Source organism: Sciurus carolinensis, chromosome 2 (assembly GCF_902686445.1).
Source record: "Sciurus carolinensis chromosome 2, mSciCar1.2, whole genome shotgun sequence".
In the NCBI taxonomy this organism is placed as follows: Eukaryota; Metazoa; Chordata; class Mammalia; order Rodentia; family Sciuridae; genus Sciurus; species Sciurus carolinensis.
The window spans coordinates 151,568,413-151,579,169 of NC_062214.1; the positions used below are offsets into that span (position 1 = coordinate 151,568,413).

Below are 10,757 nucleotides of genomic sequence, written 5' to 3' on the forward strand. Positions count from 1 at the left end.
ACCACTGTCCACAAAGGGTCAGCAACGATAGCAACAGAACTCAAAAAGTACTGCCTCTTACTCTTATCCATTCCAAAACCAACAGCAAGACTCTACTTAGAGCAGTGTAAATAATGTATTACACTGTAAATGATCCATTAATTATAATTATGAAAATTGAAGAAAATCTCAGGTTATGACAAATAAAATGTCCTTCCCACCACCAGCACCAGTGGGGGGTGGGGGAAGACCACTTCTCTCCTCTCACACACTTTTGTAGCAGAATCTATGGGGAAAACGTGACTATTTGTTGTCAACGGCAGAAGTTAACATTGGCACGCACGCATATCCCTGCTGGAAGCAGGTCGTGCTGTGTTTTAAATGAAACTGCACTATATTTACTTACTCTCCTGTCTTACTTCCTGGGTGGAAGGTTTAATTAATACTTCACCCAGAATCAATCCACAAAAGAAATAGTTTAACCAGGAACAAAAGTCATAACAGAAATTTGCTCTTCCTGTGATGGGTGGTTTTCTTGCTGTTTTCTTTATCTTACATGGAAATCCTGCCCCCTCCTTTCTGTCCCAGTGATGAATGTGGAGTCAATGAAATGATTCACAAAAATGAATAACAAAAAGTTGGGAAATATCTTTTTTCTCTCTTTATCAATGATGCTTAATGCACAACATAATTCCACGGCACAAACTAAAGCACACCCTTGTCACCTGAGCAAACTGCACTGCTATGTCATGGTCATTACATTTTTCTTTTCATCGGGTTAACGGCCAAGTTGCAACACATGGGGCTTGCAACACCCTAGAACCCAGAAGAAACTGCACCCCACTTCCCACAAACTCAGTTCTTCCCCAGACCTTACCCTGCCCAAGAGGTTGTCCTGAAGCAGTGTCTGTTGCAGCACTGGGGCCACCTCCTCCAAGCTTAGCATGTGGCAAAGGTCGGTGAGCTCTTCCTGTCCAAGGGACCCGGTGCCTGTTGTGTCAAAACTGTCAAACAGCTCCTTGAGTCGGGCCTCATGCTGGTCCTGCTCCACCTCATCCATCCCATAGCCCACAGCGCTCACCTGTGCAGGACAAAGACAAGGACAGGTTGGGGCAGGTCAGTCCTTGGTGCACCCATCTCCCCTGGCCCCACTAGCTGCTTGGAACACTCTATGTATGACATTCTATTTCTGACAAATCCCATGGCAAGTCCACAGGTGTCTCCAGGACCCAGTTTTGGCCATTAGAGCTACCATACACACTCATACCAGGGGCACATCCTGATCACACTGGGGGTGACATTACCAGAATGAAGGGGTCATGTAGGTGGAGACACCCTCTTCTCCTGCCTGTTCCTTGGGTGGCCAGCCAGTCTATCGAATTCAAGTCCAAGAGTGGCTCTCTCCCTATCAGTTCAATGGTCAAGACTCAAAGAAGGTGAAAGGTTGCTTCTGACAGCCAGTCCAGTGAAATGAGCTGTTAGCACCAGCCAACTGTGCAGCCGAGCCTCCACGCAAGTCCAGCATGCTCCAGACAACCTGCCCAGATGCTGCGATCTGGCAGTGTGGCCAAGCTGATTAGTTCCACTTCGTTCAGCCTAGATGCCCCCCATAATAGTTACACCCGAGGGCTGCAGCAAGAGACACTGGCTGAACACGTCTGCTACAAAACCATGTCCCTGTTTACATGAGACCAGATGCCTTTTACACGAGTGCTTCAAAAAGCAACTCAATTAACTTTGTTGGTGCAATTACGTGAAGTGTGACAGGAAGAGTATTCCCTGAAGCTCACCATAGTCCCAGGGAGCTTTAGGTAATGCTTAGTTGCCTAGAGAAAGGGGAAAACGCCACTCCAACAGAAAGGTTTGAAAGGAGTCACAGACTGGCTTCTGTGAATCACAGACTCTTAGGGAACTACCACTCTGTGGAGCAGCTTGCCCCTTTATGCCTGGTTAACCTTTCTTCCAACTCTCTGTCTCACCCCAACCCCAGAGCTTTCTATTTTGCCACTTTCCCTAAGATCAGTTAAAAACTTGGAGTTATCAATAGCTCTGAGTCATGCTTTTACTAAAAATATACATCATAGAATTCCAGGTACTTCATGCTTTAAAATAGGTTTTTTTTTTTTTTTTTCTTGCTCAATCATTCATTTCTAATGTGCTGGGTCTTTTGATGCAAGCCTGAAGCCTGAACATCTGTAGGAAACTTCACCATGATGTAATGGATGGCAAACACAATACATACCCTTGAGACAATGACCTCAGTCACAGATAGCAAGCTTTCAGTGAGCCCCTCATCTACAAAAAGCAGCACCTCTAACTAGGAGCTGGGGTATAGCTCAGCAGTAGAATATGTGCTTAGTCTGCTGACAGTCCTGGTTTCAAACCCAAGCACTGCCATCCATCTCCACCCACAAAGGCAGCATCTTAAACTAAACCAAATCCTGGGTCAGAAAATGTTCTGAATTAGAGGTGATGGTCCACAGAGAAAATCATTACTCCTTGGGGAAAAGGTAAGCTAGCAAGCTGAGCACAGCCAGTACTGAAGATAGAAGAGCTTTCTGTATCAAATCAGTGCTGCGAAGCTGTTCATAAACAACTTCACAACATGATGAGCCCAAATAGAGCCACAACCTTAACAAAATTAGGTGGATTCAGAAGATGAGTTTGATCAGTTCTGCCACACAACTCAATTTTTATAAGGGCCTCTCATTAAAGCAACATGCCATGGTTTGGGTCCAAGCTCCTGGTCCTGAGGAGGTTTCCTCTCCTATTAGCAGTTTCCCATTACTAAGGTGCGGCTTGCTGGTTCTGGCTGTCTTCCCAGGGTTAGTCTGTTGGGTTAACTAATCACTATGCAAATATTTTCAAAATAAGTTGAGAGTGCTATATAAACACCAAAGCACCAGAAAAGCAACACAAAGGTGTTATGCAAAGTCACAAGAGGTGGGAATTTAGACAAAGCCAAGGCTTGGCTAATGAGATTCACCAGTGTCTGCCAGTTAATTGTCAACCAAGATTTGCTGTGAATCCCCAAAGTGCTCTGGGATTTTTGGTGTTGCTATTGCTCTCAGGCTCACTCTGAGGTTTACAGTCCCCTGGGCTGTAATCTGACCAACTTCAGAAAAGACAGACTATTCTACCTTTGCTTGATTTTGCATGTTTTAAAACTTAAAAGTGAAGAGTCCTAATACTTCCTCTTTTTAAACTTATTTTTAAGGTGCAGCCATTTGTTCATTTAAGTCAATGAAAGAGCAGTAAAATTCACAATACATGAAAAGTCCTGATCTGATGTGCTGCTTTGAATTTTTCTTTCTTTCTTTCTTTCTTTCTTTCTTTTACTTATTTATTTGTTTTTTTACTATTAGAGATTAAACCAGAGTTACATTCCAATCCCTTTTTGATTTTTGAGACAGGGTCTCACTAAATTGTTTAGCCTAAGCCTTAAATTGCTGAGGCTGACCTCAAACTTGCAATCCTCGTGCCTCAGTCTCCAGAGTTACTGGGATTACAGGTGTACAGCTGGCCTGCTGATATGAAATTGATAAGTGATCATGCCCCACTCTGGGGAGATCACTGGACTTTGCTTAATCAAACTTCTTTTATTTTGTAGTAGTCTTCCTTTCTTATCTCTTGATCTCCCTCCTTCCTAAGATACCAAGCCTAGGAAAATGTTCTTTGGACTGAAGGGGGGAAGCCCCACCCTGTGAAACAAATGCTCACACTAAAACATCCAGGAGCTGCTATGCATGGTGACAAGCTGCAAGCTCTTATCTGGCACAGAATGTATTTTTGCTGGTTGATATTATTCTCCAAATGTTCATCAGTAATTTCATGTGCAAGAATTTTTTTTTTCCTCTCCACTTGGCAGAATGTTCTTTAAGGGTAAGATTCACACCTTCTATTTCTTTTATGTTTTCCCTCAAACTGTTCTTCAGGTCAGGGACTCTATCAATATCATGCACTGACTTACTACATGGACATTCCTTGGGACATTCCTGAATGGGAGGTATAGGAGAAAGCATAGGAAAAAAATGGAAACACCTATTTATTCCATACACACACACAAACACACACACACAAACATATCCTTCCACTTCCCGCTTCCAGTCCTTTTTCAAGGGTATTTTTAGTCTTAAGCAAAAGTAGAGAGTCAACAGTGACTACCAAACCACCTATATAAAGCCATCTGAGTAATTAAGCCAATGGATTCAAAAACTGCAGCTACTTTTTGGTTGTTTTTGTTGTTGTTATGGGATGAAACTTTGGAGGAAAATTCGTACTAAAACACTTTCTCAGGTCTCCTCATTTATACAATGAGACTAACAATACCCCTCTGGAGAGTTGTTGTGAAGGTTAAATATGGCAAGCAAGTGGGAGTGGCTTATGCCAGAAAAAGTTGATATGAGGGGAACTGAAAAACAACCAAGAAAACACTCAAGGCTCACAAAGGAGGCACAAACTTAGGTGAGTAACTTAAGTCAACCAGCCATAAATCCACCTTCAAAGAAGCAAAGCAGGAAATGTGAACAGAGTCACAAAGTCATAGAACAGAGGTTTAGAACAGGCATTAAACGTATAATGCATATAAACACCATTATATTTCTAAATGATAATGGCAGCAGGTAATGTTCAGTGATTCCTCAATCTTCAAAGGAAGATTATTGATCATTTAACATCAAATAAAAGCAGAGAGGCTGAAATGTAGCTGAGAATTCAGAAGAATTTATTATAATTATTGTTTCTATTCTTAATCTCTGAGCTTTCACTACAAGTCTGGCTTATGCTAAGTGCTTCATGTTTATCATCTTATTTAATTCATCCAATTCTTTGAAGTAGAATCCCCATTTAAGGTGGGGCTTGGCAAAATTGGGCAACTTGTTCCACGATACAGAACTAATATAGGGGCAGAACTGAGCTCTGAAATCTGGTATGACTCTAAATTGCCCCCCAATGCACATAACACATGAATGGGACCACTGAAGGATACCACTAACAAACTCCCCTCCACCTTTATGTGTCAGTCAGCTTTATGTGTCACTCAGTACCAGAAGCCACCATGGAATACTCCCTGGCCACATAATGCCTTTCCAAATTAGAACAGGCAGAAGTGGAGTCCTTACCTGCTCCCTCCCTTGAACCATTTACTGAATGATTACAACCTGCAAGGTTCTTGGGATACATAGATAGAATAAGCATGCTTTATCTGATGTTGCTTTGGGATTTGGGGCATGGAAGAAATAAATTTTTATATAAAATGGTCATAAGGAGTCTCATCTTCAGTAATGGGCATAGCTGAGGAATTGATAATTGTTCAGTTAATCCCCTCAAATAAATACTTAAGTATGCAATCTAATGTGTTCCAGAGTCAAAGCCTAACTGGCATCAATCAGTGGCAGGAATCCTAGAGATTTAAAAATTTGGGGCATGAGTAATAAATCCTTCAAATTGCAAAGAACAATTCCAGTTTTATAAAGCCTACCATAAACCTGGGTCTTTCCTCACCAACGACCTTCGCAATCATGTGGTTTGAAACCTTTATGATTCTTTTGGAATAAAAGGGCCAGGGTGGGTAATATTTTGGAGTCCTAACTAGGGATAGTTAAATAAGAGGCAGACACACAGAGCCATTAATCAAAACATTTACCACCCAATAACCAGTCATAATGACAATTATTCGGAACATATCTCTTCCAAATAACTCAAAACAAGGCTGCCAAAATGCTGCAGACTCTGACAGGGATGTCTATTACAGATCTGCGTTGTTGTGCTCCACTTGGTTGCCCTGGCTGATGAAATCACAGAACCAACTGGGACTGCAAAAGGAATAGGTGGAGGTGTGGCGGGAATAATGGAGTGCCCGACACAAGGCCAGGATGAAGTGTCTGCATGAACTTATGAACTTTCCAGCATCTGAGGTACAGAAAGGAGCTTGAAAGAATGGCACCCCAGCCAACAGGGACGTCTGTTCTGGGCTGGAGAGAGTGAAAAGGAGACAAAGTCTGGCAAGTGAAACCCAAATAATAAATAAGCACAATGCCAGAGCCCCTAGCCCAGGCCTTTGATTTCCCCTCCAGATGGTCCAGCAGCTGAACAGCTCTGTGGAATGTCTGGATGCCCCTCTCGGCTCAGCCGCTCTCCTTTCGAGGACATCATAATAGATGCTTTCGGACCTGTGTTCAGACATAGCTGTTGGGGGTCCACAGACTGAGCAGTGACCACCGAGTGACTAATGTAGTTACTTGGGGACTGAAGTGATGAACACAGACAAACCCTGCTTGGCAAAGCTTTTCATTTAGGCCTTTAGCTTTCACCCTTTGGCAAGTCAGAGCCTATTAATGCCCATGATCAAATTACAATGTTGCTTTCTCTTCTGCAAACTCTTTAATCTGTTATGAAGATTTCCAGGCTTACTATTTTGGATGAATTTCAGTATAAAAGGAAATAGTGATGAGAATAAATTCAAGTTTAGCAAAAACTCAACAACAAAAAAAGTCATTGCTCCCATTTGCATGTTCATTAGGAGAATCCTTCTGCCCAAACCAACGATAGTCAGCCTCCTCTCTGCTCAAATAGCTTCTCACACCTAGCTGGTTACCAAAAGCAAAATGGTGCTGCCAGGAATAAAACTGTGGTATAAAAATATACTATAAAAGCTTAAATGCCATTGCACAGGAATAAGTCACATTTAAATAAATCTGAAAGAAAACAGTAATTTGTTCTAATTATACTACAAAATTTTATTAAACTAAGGGTATCCTATTAAAACTTATCCCAAAACATAAGCAAGATTTAGTACTTTACTACCCTGAAGATTACAGCAAACCTAGGATTTTGTTAAATCTAATAGCAGGTGGATTACCCAATTAACTCAGGGTAGTAGAAGGGAAAAGATATCAGCTTAGTATGATGTAGATTCAATAACCTATAAACAACTACTAAGTAAAATTATGGAAGCAGAAAACAGAGCTGCATGTTGATTACTTCTTTTCTACAAAAGAAAGCTTATAACAACTTCCAGTTCTTGAGTCATATTTACTTAAATTAATTTAGGATGCCTGAAGCTATGAGTACAGTTCCCTGGGGTATAAGTGAAGAGCATCTATTCTCCTCATCCATAAATGATATTTTCCCAACTTTGTATTTTAAGTGAACATTTAGGTATAATGGCTTTGTGGGATTTGTTTTCCATCCGAAAGCTTGAATAATTGTTTAAGTGTTGCTACAAAATGGTACAAAAAATTACTAATCTCAAAGTTGCTCACTTGTATAATCCCATAATCTTTTCAAAATTCTGTCTTATTTGTAAGTGGGATAAAAATATCATTTGGCAAGGTTCATTAAGTCTACCCACAACCTCCTGCCCAACAGATGCAAGATCAATAGCCAGAATTCAAACTGCATTATTTATTGGCTTACAAATGAATTGGCATCTACAAAAACAAACCTTCTGAAAAGGCTCTGGTCTATCTGAGTTCCTCTAAAATGCTTCTGGCTAAACTTGCCAAGCCTTTATCAATGTAAGACTGATAAAATGTATTTTCATTACCAACATAAAATGGAAGCATCAAGATTGGTGAAATGTTAGTTTAGAAAATCATTTGCAGTGACATTTAAAACAATTTATTTGAACAACATTTGACTCATGATAAGAACATTGCCTATTAAATGAAGATTGGCTGTTCAGAATTCATTGGAGCCCTATTCTCCCCCTGTGTGAGTTAACATCTCTTGATATTAAGGGTCATTACATATCTAAAATGAAAAAAATAAGAAAAAAGAAGCCCATGTCATTCTGGGCAAGTGCCTATTAAAATAACTGATCCTTGACATTTTAATGTAAAGACCATGCTTATGAAGGCTTCTTCTCTATTGCCCCAGTAAAACCTTTCCCTGTATTGGCAATGTCTTTGCTTAATTCCAACCCATTTTCTTTATCTACATGGCAATTCAGGATGCTTCTCTCTAAAGAAGCACCAGATAACAGGTGAAAATAAACAAATCTGCAAACAACCCTCCACCCTAGCAGTTCACATTACCTCCCAAAGAAGAACACAGAAAACAGTTGAAGAAATCACACAAACTCATTTTTCAGTCATCCTGGAATGTTATTGTTACAATTTGAAATTTCATAGCTACCTTCAACTCCAGAGAAAGATCTACCAATATTCCAGGTAGGCCATCAATATAAAATGCTACCATTAAAGAAGACACAAGGTAAAAATATGCTGACAGAAAACAAAATGTATTTCCTGTAGATTCTCAAGCCTCAAGGAAGTATGTAAACAGATACAAATTCATGTTAACCTATCTAAGGGAACCCAACTGAGAAATTTTCCAAGATCCCAGGAGCCCATCTCTTGTGCCCTTATGGATTTATCAGGATGCTGATCTTAAAGTTACACTGTCAGTCACAAAAGACAACTATCAATCTGTTTTGATTATTAGCAAACTCAGGAGCTGAGTTGTAGGACAAGCCCATCTCAGTAATTCCTGAACACCAGGAGGGGATCTGTCCCAGTTAAGAGAATTGAAGATCTCATAATTAATTACTAAGTTGTCTAGAAACATGACATAAGGTAGAACAATAATTCCAGCTCCCATTTTATTCACATCTTAACCGTGGTTCATCAGGGCAAAAGCTAGGAAAATCGCCCCTCTTTCAAATTCACAGAAAAAGCTTTAAGCAGTAACTTTCCATCAGCCTTGTCCTTTTGTGGAGGCGGTTTAAGAGCTGCAGAGCTCAGCTGGAACCCTGGAAGCTTCCTCCCCTGACGCTACTCACTTTCATTACATACTTCTCTTTCTCTGCTCTGGCGACTGGTCACCGTAGTTGTTTCCCCCTTTCCTAGTAATTGCATTGGGAAAATCTCTTTACACGTATTGATCCCACACACCTAAAATCTCCACTTTTTTTTAAGGGATCCAAATAGCTGTGCGCTACACAGACAGCACAGGCTAACACCTCCGGGTACCCCACGCAGGTTTCTCTTCGGCGCGTCAATCACAGGGCTGCCTGGGTGGCACATACCAACAGAACAACCACCCTTTCTGCTCCTTCTGGGACTCAAGTCTGTTGCCTGGACCAACATACAGTAGCCGCTTTCAGCTCCGGGCCACCGGCTGGGGCCACGAGAGTGGCAGAGAGGCTGCAGGTCTGGGACGCTGAGGTGCGGCCAGAGGGCAGGCGCGCCGCCTAGGTCCCTGGCAACCGCAAAGCGTCCCCGACCCACCTGTCCATCGCCACCACCAGAAGCCTCAGACACTCCATTGTGTCACCAGGCAGCATGCTCTCTCGGCCCCCGCCGCCTTCTCCTACCTTCTGTCGGCCTCTCCGGAGCGCCCGCACAACCGGCTGCCTGCCTCCAGTGCTCTGCAAAGCGAAGGAGGGCGCTTTGTTAGGGCTCGAGAAGCCGGACAATACTTCGCAGCCGGAGCCGCGGTTCCGGGCGGGCGTCCTTCAAAAGGACGCGAATGGGGACCCGCGCGAGCGTCATTTCCATATGTAAGGGGCGAGCTCTTACAAAAGCACGGCGCTCGGGGGCCGCGGGCTGCCGCGCATCCTCCCCGCCCGCCAGCCCGCCCCCCGCGAGCGCAGCCCGCTCCTCCGCCACGGCCCCTCCTCTCCGCCGCCCCCTCCCCGCCTCGTCCTGTGGAGCCACTCGGCCGGAGCCGGCAGTCCAGTCCCCGCTTCCTTCAGGCCCGCGGAGACAGTGCGCGCCCTGACCCCGGGTTCCGAAGGGGAGCCCCAGCGGGTTTCAGTGGTCGTTCTGTCCCAGGCGCTCAGGGCCTCGCCGACTGCGCGCGGGCAGCGCAAGGCCTCCGCGCACCCCCAGGCCGGGGGTCGGGGGACTCCGGAGCTGGACTCTTCGCTTACCGCGTCCCGGGGCTCAGGCTCCCGGCGCTACCGCGGAGAGCATGGCCGCGGGCGCACTCGGGGCTCGGCGAGGGCGGCAGCGGGACGGCCGCGCCCAGCGCGCTCAGCTCCCGGCTCGGCCGCAGCCACCCAGAGCTTTGGACGCCCAGGAGGAAGAGCAGGGCCCGCGCGGGGAGGAGGAGTCAGGGCGACGCCGACCCGGGCGCGGCTCCTCCTCCGCGGCCCGCGCGGCTCCGGCTGCCAAGGGAGGAGCGGGTGGCGCTGTCTGAGCCCTCGCGGACGAGTGACCCCTCTAAGCCCCAGCCACGGAGATTTGAACTTGGAAACGCCAGGGCTCAGGGTGCGGGCGGAGGATGCCGCCCGGCAGGAGCTGGCGCATCCACCCCTCCTCCTCCAGCCTGCCAGCCACCCTTTTCCTTCCAAACGTGCTTGCGTGCATCCCGCGCCTGGGACACCCTGCAGACAACGTCTACGGCCTGCGCGACACTAACGTGGGAATTCAGGTGCCAAGTGGCCTGGATTTCCCAGCTCTGGGGAGCCTTCTGGCTATCATGGGAAGAGGGGTCCAAGAGGCCGAACTCTGAGCCCTAGGAACCTCTAGATGGCATCGACACCTGCCCACCATATCCTCTTGGGTTTCTGCCCCCTGTGCAGCCCCTCTGAGGGTACATCCAAACCTCGGTCACAACCAAGCAGAACGGAAACTCTGGAGTTGGTAGTCCCCGAGCCTTGCCTCCTCCCATCCCTACTTTACATCCCCTTCAGTCTTCGTTTTCTCACACCCTGCATTCCTATGCTTCTGAACTCAGGGCAAAGAGGATCCCAAGTGTAGGCTAAAAGTGTTGGTAACTATGGGCCCGAGGAAGCACCCATGGTTCTCTTTGAGCAGCAGGGTTAAATGTTG

General features: G+C 45.1%; 1 protein-coding gene across 1 annotated transcript in view; it reads right to left on the reverse strand.

Moving 5' to 3' along the window:
- Nin (ninein) overlaps nucleotides 1–9,993 on the reverse strand; it is a 102,600-nt gene extending 92,607 nt beyond the window's left edge. Inside the window, 3 exon segments of the mRNA XM_047539783.1 lie at nucleotides 857–1,060; nucleotides 9,296–9,349; nucleotides 9,854–9,993. Coding sequence (XP_047395739.1) covers nucleotides 857–1,039 — 183 coding nt within the window. The 5' untranslated portion in view covers nucleotides 1,040–1,060; nucleotides 9,296–9,349; nucleotides 9,854–9,993.
- Between the last annotated feature and the right edge of the window lie 764 nt (nucleotides 9,994–10,757).